This window comes from Zootoca vivipara, chromosome Z2 (assembly GCF_965207765.1).
Source record: "Zootoca vivipara chromosome Z2, rZooViv2.hap1.1, whole genome shotgun sequence".
NCBI lineage: Eukaryota > Metazoa > Chordata > Lepidosauria > Squamata > Lacertidae > Zootoca > Zootoca vivipara.
In genome coordinates this window covers 45448022-45462020 of record NC_142585.1, presented here as the reverse complement: position 1 = coordinate 45462020, position 13999 = coordinate 45448022, and the positions used below count along the sequence as shown (strand labels likewise).

The following is a 13999-nucleotide window of genomic DNA, read 5'->3' as shown; positions in this document are numbered from 1 at the left end:
CCGGCGCGGCTTCCCACTTCCGACCTGGAAAAGCGACGAAAATAGCTTGTGTGCACGCGCAAGCATCATTTCCGGTGTACTTCCGGGTCAGAGGAGGCTTCTGCACATGCGCACAAGCTATTTCTGGTGCCTTCCAAGTTGGGAGTGTGCCAGAAATAGTGTTTGCGCATGTGTACGGGTGCGCGTTCCACCGCCCTCCAGCCCGCCATGCGATTGGCGCGGCAGGCATCCAGCCCGAAGCCAGGTAAGTTTGGGGACCCCTGGTCTTAACCTCCATTAACATGTCTAGTTGTGTTTTTATAGCTTCTCCCCACTCAAATAGAATTTGGAGTGTTTTGGTGTAAAATAATATTAAACAATATGGCATTCAGTGCATTGTTACTGTATTATTTCTATGCCCAGGGACTGAATTCTCTTCTGGGTAACATTCCAGGTTGGGTGTGTGTGTGCACATGCCAGTGAGGGGCAGGGCCAGAGGCAAACGTTGATGGAGCAATTAATGTAAATTTTACCGTAGTACAATACACTGGTTTCTACACACACTCAAACTACCCCTCCCTGCCCTCCACTCAAGCAAGCAGGAGTCATTATCAGAGTTCAACAACATACTCCAGCCAGTTAAAAAGGATGCAAAGCAGGGCTGGTGAGGGGTGTGGTGTGGAGAGTGTTTTGAGAGCCAGATGGAGAGGCCTGGAGGGTGCTTTTGGCCCCTGGGCCTGAGATTCCCCACTTCTGAATTAAAGTGATTTGTAGAAAGAGGGAAAGCAAAGGCAATAAAGAGTGCAAGAAGGGGCTGAGTTCCATATGCAGATGTTGCTTAGATATGCTGAGTGTGATCTGGTTGCTCTGCTTCTGTGCTCCTCAGATACAGAGCTGGCTGTGGATAATTCAGACAGTTCCTCCCGATACAACTCACCAGCAAACCATTCCAGTGACTCTTGCCTCATTCCCAGCCATTGTGTGTGGGCAGACAAAAATGGCCGGCACATCCTTGGCTTGATCGAAGATTATAACTCTTTACGGAAGCAAATCTTGGAAGGGCGGAAAAGGTTGTCTGAGCTGGAACTTCTTCTGAAAGAAGCAGGACTGCAGGAACTGGGAGTGACGGTAAACACCATGACTGAGAGCATGATTGTCAGAACTGGGTGCATGATCATTAAGGACACATCTACAGCATACATTTAAAGAGCATTGCTTCCTTCACTTAATCTGGGAACTGCAGTTTATTAAGGGTGTTAGGAGTTGTAGCTCTGCAGGGGAGGGTAAGAAGAAGAGTTTGGATTTGATATTCCGTTTTATCACTACCCTAAGGAGTCTCAAAGTGGCTAACAATCTCCTTTCTCTTCCTCTCCCACAACAAACACTCTGTGAGGTGAGTGGGGCTGAGAGACTTCAAAGAAGTGTGACTAGCCCAAGGTCACCCAGCAGCTGCATGTGGAGGAGCGGAGACGCAAACCCGGTTCCCCAGATTACGAGTCTACCGCTCTTAACCACTACACCACACTGGCTCCCATTCCCAGACTCCCATTAACAGGCGCCCATCCGCCATCTCCCATTAAAAGACTCCCATCCCCCGGCTCCTATTCCCAGAGTCTCCCATTCCTGTCTCCCGATAAGAAAAAGGAAGAGTTTGGATTTGATATCCCGCTTTATCACTACCCGAAGGAGTCTCAAAGCGGCTAACATTCTCCTTTCCCTTCCTCCCCCACAACAAACACTCTGTGAGGTGAGTGGGGCTGAGAGACTTCAAAGAAGTGTGACTAGCCCAAGTTCACCCAGCAGCTGCATGTGGAGGAGCGGAGATGCGAACCCGGTTCCCCAGATTATGAGTCTACCGCTCTTAACCACCACACCACACTGGCTTACAGTTACAGTTCCCAGGATTCTTTTGGGGTGTGTGTGCCATGTGCTTTTAATGTATGGTGTAGATGTGCTGTATGTTTGCAGTTTCACAATATATGGGTCTTGCAAGGAACCGGAGGCTTCTGGTTACTCTTAAGAGCAAGTTCCCTGCCCCTTCAACTGGTCCCACTCAGTGTTTTCTCCCTTTGCTTCCTTTTCAATTCTTCATTTTGGCAGCTCCTTCATTTTGTTCTCTCATCAGTCTTGCAAAAGAAAAACATTTCTGCATTGGCCCCTGATAGTTAGCTTACCATTAAGTAGAACAGTTTAAAGGGTCTGCTAACGGAGAAACATCTATATTGCCTAAATTAATGTCAGGAGTCATTTGACTTTCAAATAGCTTGCCATGAAATGCAAATAGGGAAAGGAAAAAGTATTTTCCAAGTGGCACAGCAAACGTAGTAAATGTAGCCTGTTATTAATGACTGTTATTGATTATGCTAAGTCCTCGTTCCCTCCATCCCCACCTTCTTTTTTTGAAGAATACATAATTCAGCTGCCTTTTTCACCTAATAAATTAGTTTGCCTGGCACACAATATACTTGTTCATCAGCCTGAATCTAGAATTCATAGTAAATTGGATTTATTCCATTAATTAAAGCTTACGTTTTCATAATCTTTTAAGGCTAAAATGTAACGCTCTTTCTTTTTCTAATTCTGCAATGTAGGCTCCACAGCTGGCATCCCTGAGCAGGCTTTCTGCAACCATTTGTGCGATCCAGCATAACCTAGAAGAAGCTGCCCGTTTGTTGAAGCTCCTTTGGAGAGTCTCCCTCCCAATGAAAGTTGTCCACAATGTTGGTTACGCGTTTCAGGTGTGTGTGCTGGTGTTTCGATCTTAAAGTTGGGAGTGCACCAAATGGGAGTGCTTTCTCTTGGCCACTGTCAGGAAGGGAGTTTCCCAAATAACCTTTAGTCTCAAGAAGGTTCTTTGGGTGGGAGGGGATAAAAATTGGCTCAGCCTCTTGCCAACTGGCTAGAAAAATTCTGTTCTGTTGCTTTTAGCAGGGTAAAAATAGGAACCTGCTTGCAACACCCATGTCAACCTTTGATGGTTTACCCTTGGAGATCCTCCCCTCATAGGCAGTGTTCGAAACGCCCATTGTTTTAGGTGCAGTTCATTAGCAGAAGCAGTTTCTGAGCTCGGCACAGTAGTGCGCCTAAGATTTCAAATTAAAACTGCAGAGTGGAAGGAAAGGAGGACCTTTTTTCTGCCTCCCCACTTCCAGCTGCTCTCTGAAGACTGAAGAAGAGACCCTCTTAAGAATATTAGGGGGGTGGGATGGGGACGATCATGTGAAAAATGAACCTAATATTTTAGCTACAGTTCATTCATTTTCAGCTTTGTATTCTTGTTATAAAAAACCACACACCTAGACATTTCATTGTTGCATTCATAACCTAAGTTTAAGGTGACCCTTAGCTCTTAGCTTTCATATCTCAGTTTCTGACACTGCTCATAGTTTGGGCTCAAGCAATAGATATCCTGTGGTTCTTCAGAGGTTGCTGGACTCCAACCTCTGTCTGTCCCAGACAGCATGGTCAGTAGTGAGGGATGCTGCAGTTGGAGTCTAGCAATGCCTGGAGTGTCACTGATTCCTCATCATAAGTGTGAAGAATTTGGATAAAATAATGTTTGTGCCCTCTCTCAGTACACTAGAACTTGGGGGCAGGGTCACAGAATAAGTTTTTTCCTAAGAAATTTGTGAGTGTTTCAACTGCTGAAGGAGTAGTTTTTAACTCTGAAATGTGTAGAGTAACAGCAATGAACATCATTTCCCAATAAGCCCCAGAGCTTTCTGCCCAACTCCTTCACACAGCAGAGGATTAAGTTCATACAGCAGAGGATTAAGCAATGACCACTTGCTTACATGACTTTAAATGGGATTGGCTCAATTAATGGAGGAGGCAAATTCTCTCAAAGGTTGTTGGACATGATAACTAAATGGCACCTCCAAGTTTCACTGCAGCAGTTCTGGAAGAGGGCTGTTCATGCTCTGTTTTCAGCTGCCAGAAGCATCTGGCTGACCACAATTGCAAATGAGATGCTGGTCTAGACAGATCATTGGTTTGATCCAGCAGACCTCTTCTTACATAGAGAGCAGAATGTTCAGTAGAGTGAAGAATAGAGAAGAGAAGGGCTTTTCAGATTATTATTATTTTGTAAGGATGACCATTCTGTAACAGCAGGCACCTTCTTGTCCTGTGAGCTAAAGGCAGGAGAAGGTCAGATCAGGGATTGAAAACCTTTGGCTCTGCAGATATTGACTGGCCATATTGACAAGGAATTGTAGCTCAGCCACATGATGGTCATGGGTTAGCCTCCCCTTCTCTAAGCACTGGAGACCAGTTCCCCTATGCTTGAGTTCCCTCTAAAGAACACCTAATGATGTTGGAAAGTGTCTTAACATCTCTGCCTTGCCAGCGCATTATTGCATTTGTCTGGGCTGCAAAAGAGTTTGGCTAGATTTGTTTTGCTGACCCAAACCTTTCTCGATGGCAGGATCTATTACACTATCCAGAGCTCTGTAGGGCTGCCACATGCATGTATCATTGTTGCAGGTAACCATTTTTCACTCAGTACTACAGCGGAACCTTGGTTGTCGGACGTAATCCATTCTGGAAGACTGTTTGACTTCTGAAATGTTTGACAACTGAGGCACAATTCCCCTTTGGCAAAATCCAGTAAAAAAATAAAGGAGAAATGGGCCTTGGAAGCCGTTTGACTTCCGAGGCACGTTCTAAAACAGAAGCATTCACTTCTGGGTTGTTGGCATTTGAAAGCTGAAACGTTCGACTTCCGAAGTGTTTGACAACCAAGGTTCCACTGTAAAGAGAAATGGGGCACCCCCAGAGCGTATAGTGCTCTGGGTACGTACACATAAGTGCATTATGCATGTACCCACATGTGGTGAGTCGGAAAGCTTATTCACTTCAGTGTTTTCTTTTTCTCACATTGCAGGATGAACACATGAAAGCAGAAATAAACAAGCTCCGTCGGAAACTGGCCGAGCAGGAAAAGAGGCTGCACTGCACAGTCAAATGCTTACATGCTACCAACCAGCTGAAAGAAAACATGGAGAGAGTCATCATTGATCAGTGTGAGTGAGCTTCCTCTCTTTGTTCCCTTCTCTACTTCGGAGTCATTGTTAGGCCATTGAAGTAAACATAGGAAGAAATCTGGTGCCTGTGGAAACAGGCTGGAGGAGTCCTTGCTTAATCCTCTCCCTGTGACCCAACAGGTGGGCAGGGCTGCCTATCTGTCAATCTCCTGACATTATGACATCAGGGGACTACGTACTTCAAAAGGGCCTGCTCAGAGTGACACACATTGGCTACACTAGGAAGTTCCAGATGGGGTTAATGTTTCACTTAGCATCATTGTCAAGGAACAGTATCTTCGATCCAAGTGAGATTGTAGACCCAGACATGATCATTAATAGATGGTCTGGATCCACCCTTTGTCAGTTAGCTACCAACCTCAAAGTTATTGATTCACTTGGTAGTGTAGGGCTGAATACATGTCTATAAAACCCGTAGAAATTGATGGTTTTGTGGGTGTGTTCAGGAAGACTATGTATTGTGCACGAGTAGAGAATATTTCCACATCCTTTTTTAAAAAAATAAATGCATATTTTCGTGCTTTATTAGGAAGATGCATTCACCTTCTTCTGCAGCATATCGATGAAGGAACAAACCGGCTCAGTGAACTGGTCCAGCTAGCAATTACCTGCTAAGGAGTAATTAATTTAGCACTGAAAATGCCATATTAGCTCCCCCCCCCAAAAGGTGCATGAAATGGACCTGTATAAATGTCAAAACTTATCCATGCCACTGAAATGAAACATGCCTCCGCTTTTGATTTCAATTATTAGCTTTGAAACCATCACAAATATACATTTTTTAAAGGTTAACACACATCCTTTCCAACAGATACAGGATTTATAGCTTATTTTTAAAAAGAGCTTCTCTTTTAGGAAATCTAACCCCCCCCCCAATGTTGCTTGTTAGCTCTGTTTCCACCTCTATGTTGGGTGGTGGATATAGTAAAATATTTCTCTTTGTGCAGATACAATGCTTACATTTTATAAAAGTACCAAATAATTGTATCCTGCATTAACATATCTAAGAGTATATGCTGGCACCCAGATCCCAGTAGTTAGTGTTAATTACCATAGCTTTAATTGTAAGCCCCCTTGTGCAGGGGCTTATTCTCTTAGTTGTTAAATCAGTAGAACAGATGGCCCCATACAAAAAACAAATGTATAATCCTTTATGCAGAACTTATCGAGATATGAGGTTCTTTAAAAGCTGTCTTCCCAACTGACTGAGTACAAGGTTCCAACTTCCCAAGGAAAGGCCCCTGGAGACAGAAAAGCCTTGGTTCACATTGAAAGGAGCCAGGATGGGATTTCCACATGAGGTCCCTGAACAACCCACCCTTCGCTTCCTTGATTCATTTACCAAAATGTGGGGTGTGGAATGAGAGGCAAAAAGGGGGGCACAAACTGGTCCTTCTCAGCCGAGGTCATCATGTCTAAGCTCCATGTTCCAATGATGGATCAACCCGTGACAACTTTTCCTTCATACTAGGTTCTCTCTTTGGAGAGGGAGAGAGGACATAAGAGAGGGAGGGTAAAGGAGCACAAGTCTTGCATTTGGGGCCTTCAGTTTAGGCCAGTTTGTACCATGACAGACAAATGGGTGCTGGACATGGTCACACAGGCTGTTTCATGGGATGAGCAATGCTTCCAAGGGAGAAATTGATTCCCACTCCCTGATGATCATCAACAGCCAATAAACACCTGGTCTATGGGAAAGCAATTCACAATTTATTTGACATCAGAGAAAAAGAGTAAGTCCCAGTCTTCCAGAGGTGCTCAGGATTCTGTTCCAATTGTCCAATCTCTGGACAAGAGAAATTGTATGGCATCAATCAATCTTGCAGAGACTTACCTCCATATTCTTTATTTATTTATTAATTATTATTATTATTATTTACCACTGTATAGTTGCAGGTCTCAGGGCAGTTCACGACATAAAATCACAAAATACATAATAAAAATGAAAACAAGAACATTCCAGGGCCATTGAAATTATTTGTGTTTCTGCTGTCTAGGCCACCATTATGAATATAGGGGTCTCCCTTTTGGGCCAGAAGCCATTCCCAGGGTCTTCCCATGCTTAGACAACCTCCTAGTCCTGTCCCCAAGCAGAGAACATCACTCTGGACCTCCATCAGCAACACAGGCTTGTAAATTGGGAGAAATGTACACTGGAGCCTATCCAGCATCTCAGAATGTGAATGGATACCCAGGCATGTAGGATGTGCCTTTCCAAAGAACGCAGAGGGAAGCTCACACTGCTAAGAGACTAAATCCTGGGACAGAAGGAGATGGACCTGATGGAGTTGGCAAAGCTCCAAGGCATGATAGCGCCATGTCATGATCTGGTTTACTGGCCTTGACTCCACATATGACCCCTTCAGGGAATGCTTCATTCATTTCAGGATCAGATTGATTCCAAGCATTTACTTGTTCCCACAACTGTGCAGGGCTTTCCAATGGTTGAAAATACAGACTCTTGGACAGGATGAGCATCAAGGATCACTCCAGGATAGTCATCACAATGGATGAGAGCCTCTATGGCTAGGGAGATCACCTGGGATTCTTGATGACTCAGGGTGTGTGGATCCCACAGGAGAATTGGTGGAACATCGGACTCCTTACTCCTGGCACACAGGGAAAGAGCACCTGCTGAGACAGCCAGCTATCCTAGCATTATTATTGCATCTTTCTTTCTTGGGGGTGTCTTTCTCAGATAGTTCAAAGTGGATGATCTCCTTCTCCACTTTGTGTGATCCCTTCCATTCATTTCAAATGTGCAGAACAATCCTATGTGCTGATAGGATTGTCTCCACAAGACTTGTTTTCTTACTTAGGCCCCTGCAGAGCTCTTTCCTGAGGGCTCAGGGTGGGTGCATCAAACTGGAATGAATTAGTAACTTGGGGAATGTGGATCCTGATCTCAACAAATCCTGGAAGCAATTTGATTTATAGTGTGCCTATAAATCACCAGTAGCTTCTTGTCCAGAGTGGAGAAATCCCCAAATGGTAAGAACTTGCTTCTTTTTGATTCACTGGGGCTCTTCTTGGGTTCAAAGGCTGATCCAGTCCAGCATCCTGTCTCTCACAGGGACCAAATTTTTGGTTTGTTATATTTATTGCTGGCTCATCACCAGATTGTCCTAGGGAAAGTTGCAACATATAAAAAAACAATTAAAATTTAAACAGTAAAAACAATCCCACTCATAACCCCACAACACATCACAAAATGGAGACTGGAAGAGGATACAAATCATACAAAGGTGCAAGATATCACACAAAGTGATATCTACACCATTTTTCTTCTTGCATACCTCCCCACTCAACATTTATCTATCTCCTGGTTCTCATCCAGGACTCCCATCTACCCATCCTGACTCACACAAGTTGTTGTTGTTGTTGTTGTTGTTGTTGTTGTTGTTGTTGTTGTTGTTGTTTATACCTTGCCCATCTGGCTGGGCTTCCCCAGCCACTCTGGGCAGTTTCCAACAAAATACTAAAATACACTAATCCATCAAACATTAAAAGCTTCCCTAAACAGTTCCCCCCCCCATCCCATCTCTCATAAAGAGCATTAATTAAGCCTGCTGACCTCACCCTATCTCTCACTCTAGAGTTCAAACCTCACTACCTCGAGAAATTTTGTTGTTCCCGCAAGGGGACAATGACAATAAAGATCTACCGTACTTTTTGCTCCATAAGAGACACTTTTTTCCTCCTAAAAAGTAAGAGGAAATGTCTGTGTGTCTTATGGAGCAAATGTGCCCAGGGGCTAAAGGCAGATTATGCTTTTTTATTTTTTAGAAAGAGCTAAAGGCTAACAAGAGGGAAAGAGAGTGTTGAAAGGAACCTGGTCAGCAGCTGATTGCAAGAGATAGGGGAGGGAGATAAGGGAGCTACCTCCCGCCTGGCCCCTTGCCTAGGCCTCAATTGTCTGCAGAGGGAGACATGTGGCTGGCTGATTAGATTATCTGTCTAGAAACTGTAGAAATGGGTCCCTTTCCTTTCCTAGAGAAGCTGCAGAACAGTGAGTTGAACCCCATAAAAACAGGATTTTTCCTCTTTGCAAGAAAACTCAACAACTTTGAGCTGCTCCTAAAAAACGGAGCTTTCCCCCTTTGCAAAAAAGATGCACAACTGTGAGCTGACCCCCCCCCCCAAAAACGGGGCTTTTCCCATTTGCAAAAAAAGTTGCACAACTTTGAGCTGATCCAAAGAAATAATAATGGAGCTTTCCCCCTTTGCAAAAGAAGCTTCCTCAAATATTTAATTGGGGGGGGGGCAAAGGTACCTAGGCCTCTAGGAGTTGGCTGCTATGCCTAGGACAATTCAAGAAAGGAAAATATTTTTTTTCTTGTTTTCCTCTAAGGTGCGTCCTATGGAGCAAAAAATATGGGTATTCTATTCTATGGCAGTAGGGGGAATCAAAGGGATGATACTGCCTTCCCCTGTGACTCCTTGCAAAGTGAGGAATCACTTTGATGGAAATACTACTGGTGACATCCTACTGCCCACGGCAGGGCTTGCTTTTATTAACAGGCATCAAGGTCTTAGTTTTTTCATAGTTGCGTCCCAATATGTTCATGAGGAATGCTCTCCCACTGTTGTTCCCAGTTGGCTGCTATTCAGATCTGGGACCTTATGGGACTATTGAGCTACCGGTACACCTCTCCCCTTTGGGGCAAGGCATTAATGAAGTGAAAGCTGCAGCAGACTATGCATACTTCAATGCCAGAATTTAATTTTGGAAATTCTATGATTTAAACTGGAATTCTGGTGGTGTGCAGTGTAGTGCAGAACAAATCCAACGAATGATAAAGGAACTGAATGAGGGGAAACTCATCCCTCAAGAAGGCAGTCTTGGAGTCTTATACACACTTCATAGGAGCAAGTCCTGTTGAACTCAGTGGACTTAATTTCCAAGCAGCATATGCAGGATGGACATCATATGAGAAGAACATGATCATCTCTGTTGGTTAAAATCGTCATGCTTAGTCTGTGGCTCTTTCTTAAAAAGAGCTTTCATATACCCCTCTTTGAAAAACAAAACCAGCATTCACACTCTCACAGTTGTACTTCTTTTACAGTGGCTTTAACTCATGATGTCTTAAGGAAGGCGCGAGGAAACCTTGAAGTAAGTAAAAAAACAACAACCCTCTACCGTCATTAATTAGCTCTTGCTGTTACATTCTCCATTTCTCCCTCCCACTGCCTGTTCATCTTCTGAGCAGCAGAAATTGCCTTGTTGTTAACCTGCTTTGCAAAACTGCTGTTGTTTGTTCAGAGTGTGTGTGCAGAGAGTATCATAGTCCATATGTTTGGAGGAGATAGCTCAGTTTCTACCTGTTTAATGCAATAAACATTCCTTAATAGTTAATAAAATAAAAAAATTCCTTCCAGTAGCACCTTAGAGACCAACTAAGTTTGTCATTGGTATGAGCTTTCCTGTCCATGCACACGAAAGCACATACCAATTACAAACTTGGGTAAAGAAAGGGACCCCTGACCATTAGATCCAGTCGTGGACGACTCGGGTTGCGGCGCTCATCTCTCTTTATTAGCTGAGGGAGCCGGCATACAGCTTCAAGGTCATGTGGCAGCATGACTAAGCCACTTCTGGCAAACCAGAGCAGCACACGGAAATGCCGTTTACCTTCCCGCTGGAGCGGTACCTATTTATCTACTTGCACTTTGACGTGCTTTTGAACTGCTAGGTTGGCAGGAGCAGGGACTGAGCAACGGGAGCTCACCCCGTCGTGGTGATTCGAACCGCCGGCCTTCTGATTGGCAAGCCCTAGGCCCTGTGGTTTAACTCACAGCGCCACCCGCATCCCCTTAGTTGGTCTCTAAGGTGCTTACTGGAAGGAATTTTTTTATTTTGTTTTGACTACGTCAGACCAACACAGCTACCTACCTTTTAATAGTTAATGTTCATGTTGCACATTCTGATTCAATCTTTACAGCAATGGCCAGATAAACTAGCTCTGCCTCTATAATTTTGTATGCCTCCATGGTTCATACTGACTCCTTTTGATTTTCCTTTGGCCACCCACTCAGTAGAGATGTAGACAGTGGATTTGAGGTGGTAAACCAGCCATTGTCTTGGCAAAAACAGAAAAGAGGAAGAGGGCATTGTGACATCAGTTATTGTGTTGTCTCAACACCTACCCCCAATTTGTCAGGAGGCTTACCCCTTCTCCAAATCATTAACATATGAAAGTGACTTATGTGAAGGCTAGAAATACCCTGCTCTAGTGCAAGTTTGGTAGAGGAGCTCACTAGTAACAGGTATGCATTTTACATCTTCCTCTTCTTGCCATCACATGCTCATTTGTCACCCAAAGCCAGGGTGCAGGATTCTCACTGTCTTACAGTGGCCTTCTTGAAAGTAGGGAGACTGCCAGGCAAATTCCAAGTCTCCTGCATGGCAGCTTCAGCCTCACCACCCCTCCTGATCTGTCCGGCACTTTAAACCAGTAGAGCAGCTCAAATGCAATGTTGTGAGGGACAACCAGCACTTGAATGTGTACAGAAATCAGTACAGCCCAGAAATCCAATGAAACAGATTATTTAAGTGGAGTATAGAAAGAGAGGGAAGAAAGAGCAGGTTGCATTCAGTGTTAGTCCTACACAGAGTAGACCAGTGGAAATTTATGGATATGCTAACATAAGTAACTTCATTTCAACGAATCTACTCTGAGTAGCATGGTACAATACTTTTTATTAATTTTAATACAAATCAAATAAAAGCCGCATTATCACAATACCAAATTACAATCCAATTAAAAACAGAGGCAATTATTCAAAAACTGAATTAAACAATTTGAGGTGACTTCCCGTGCACAGGGTTTCAGGATGTGATGTTCTTATTCCTTCCTGCTTTCATAATCTTGATGGATCCATTTACAGCAATTCCGATCTTCATCCTTTATTTAACAGCCACTGAGTTCTTGAGTTTCATTCGTAGTTGCAAATTTATGAACTCTTGTTTCTGCAAAAGGAGTTTATATCCAGTACGTTTCCTGTGTGAGATAATACTTTGAGTAGCATGTACCTAGCAAGTACACACACAATCAAGAGAAAAACCAAGCACTACACAAGAACATTGGCCAATTTAATCCTATACTTGGCCAAACATACTCTTTTGGTAAACTCTGGAGTTTGTTCCACTTTTAAGAGCTCTAGACCCATGTGGCCTCTGATTGGCAGGGGTTTCTGAGCAGTCAATTGGAGTGATCAGACAGTAGCTGGGAGGGTGCTGTTAATGCTGTCTTGGAGGTTGGGAGATGGGGCTGCCACACGGTTAATCGCTGCTTAAAATGGTTCAGCTTCCCTGCTAGACTGTAAGGGGTCCCCCCCAACATGCACATTGGAAGGGAGACATGATCTCTCCACTTGGACACACTGGAGGACTAGAGAGCTTAGGTACCTTAAAGGAACAGGTTAGGGCAGGGCAATTAAGACATTTCATCAGTCTCCTTTGATGAGCAGAGGCTCTGCAGGGTCTTGGGCAGCAGTCTTTTCCATCACTTACTGATCTTCCATTCATAGAGATACTAGGGATTGAACCTGTGGGGCCTCTCCCCTCAGTAACTACTTCTTTCAATTAACTGAGCCATGCTAGCTCCTTTGCCATTGCCTTCCCTTCAGCCAGTACACACTTCTCTGTCCCACGTCAGTGATAACATAAATTGTATTTTTTGGTATGTTTAACATCTGGCTTGTAAACATTTGGGAAGGTGTTTTTGTTTTGTTTTTTAATGGTGCACAAATTGCATAAATAAGTAAACCAGGCCTATATGTTTACAATAAGGTGCAGCTTTCTTTTCTTTGGCATGCCAATTTTCTATATGCCAGAAAAAGTGGCCAAGCAGTGATGGAATGTGGGAATGTTCATTATGCTCAGTGTTGTGGGTTCATAGCTGAATAAAGACATCTATCTATCTGTGCTCAGTATTACCTACATTGTCTTGCAGCAGTTCTCAAGTCTCATGCAGGGGACATTGCCAGCCCTACCTAGAGATGCCAGGGCTTGAACCTGGGACCTTCTGCATGCCAACAGATGCTCTACCACCAAACCTGGCTCTTCCCCAACGCAGGTTTCCCATCTCACTGAGAAGTTGGCCATTGTGTTTCCCAAAGCCATTTACTGCCGATTGCTACTTTCACTTACATTCCATTAACTCGAAATGTTTCATTCTTCCCTAGGTTCAGCCAGCTGAAAACAAGACATCAGCCTCCAGCCTCAGCAGGAAAAGGGTTTTGTGAAGGTTCTGCTTCCCCTAATAAAGACCATTTCCCCCCTACTGAGCCTATTCTTTTGACCTTTTCTTTGCTCTCAAGGCCTTAATGCTTAGTTTACTTCAAGCAGGTTGTCCTAGCAAGGCTGCCAGGCACCCTTGCTAGAAAAACAAGCCTCAGAAAAACCACTTGCTTTAACATATATAACAAAATAAAATAAAAAATCCTTCCAGTAGCACCTTAGAGACCAACTAAGTTTGTAATTGATATGAGCTTTCGGGTGCATATATCACAAAGTTGGGATTCAAATGTTGATGGTGATGACAGCAAGATGATTAAGGACATGATGGTCAAGGACTTCTCTTTTCTTCCTTTCTGGGTCCCTAGCCCCCTTCCAAGCTATGGTTTTCCCAGTAGTGATGTTTGGAAGTGAGAGCTGGACCATAAAGAAGGCTGATCGTCGAAGAATTGGTGCTTTTGAATTATGGTGCTGGAGAATACTCTTGAGAGTCCCATGGACTGCAAGAAGATCAAACCTATCCATTCTGAAGGAAATCAGCCCTGGGTGCTCACTGGAAGGACAGATCTTGAAGCTGAGGCTCCAATACTTTGGCCACCTCATGAGAAGAGAAGACTCCCTGGAAAAGACCCTGATGTTGGGAAAGATTGAGGGCACTAGGAGAAGGGGGCGACAGAGGACAAGATGGTTGGACAGTGTTCTCAAAGCTACCAACATGAGTTTGACCAAACTG

General features: G+C 44.0%; 1 protein-coding gene across 10 annotated transcripts in view; it reads left to right on the top strand.

Annotated features, from left to right (window-relative positions):
* The window catches only part of CDK5RAP2 (CDK5 regulatory subunit associated protein 2), a 128526-nt gene extending 115214 nt beyond the window's left edge, over nt 1-13312 (top strand). For all 10 annotated transcript variants that reach the window (XM_088665028.1, XM_060270291.2, XM_035113723.3 and 7 more), the window contains 5 exons: nt 866-1107; nt 2571-2717; nt 4865-5003; nt 10094-10140; nt 13215-13312. In XM_088665028.1, the coding sequence (XP_088521154.1) occupies nt 866-1107; nt 2571-2717; nt 4865-5003; nt 10094-10140; nt 13215-13274 (635 nt within the window). In that variant the 3' untranslated portion in view covers nt 13275-13312. The remainder of the gene's footprint in view (nt 1-865; nt 1108-2570; nt 2718-4864; nt 5004-10093; nt 10141-13214) is intronic.
* The last annotated feature ends 687 nt before the right edge of the window (nt 13313-13999 follow it).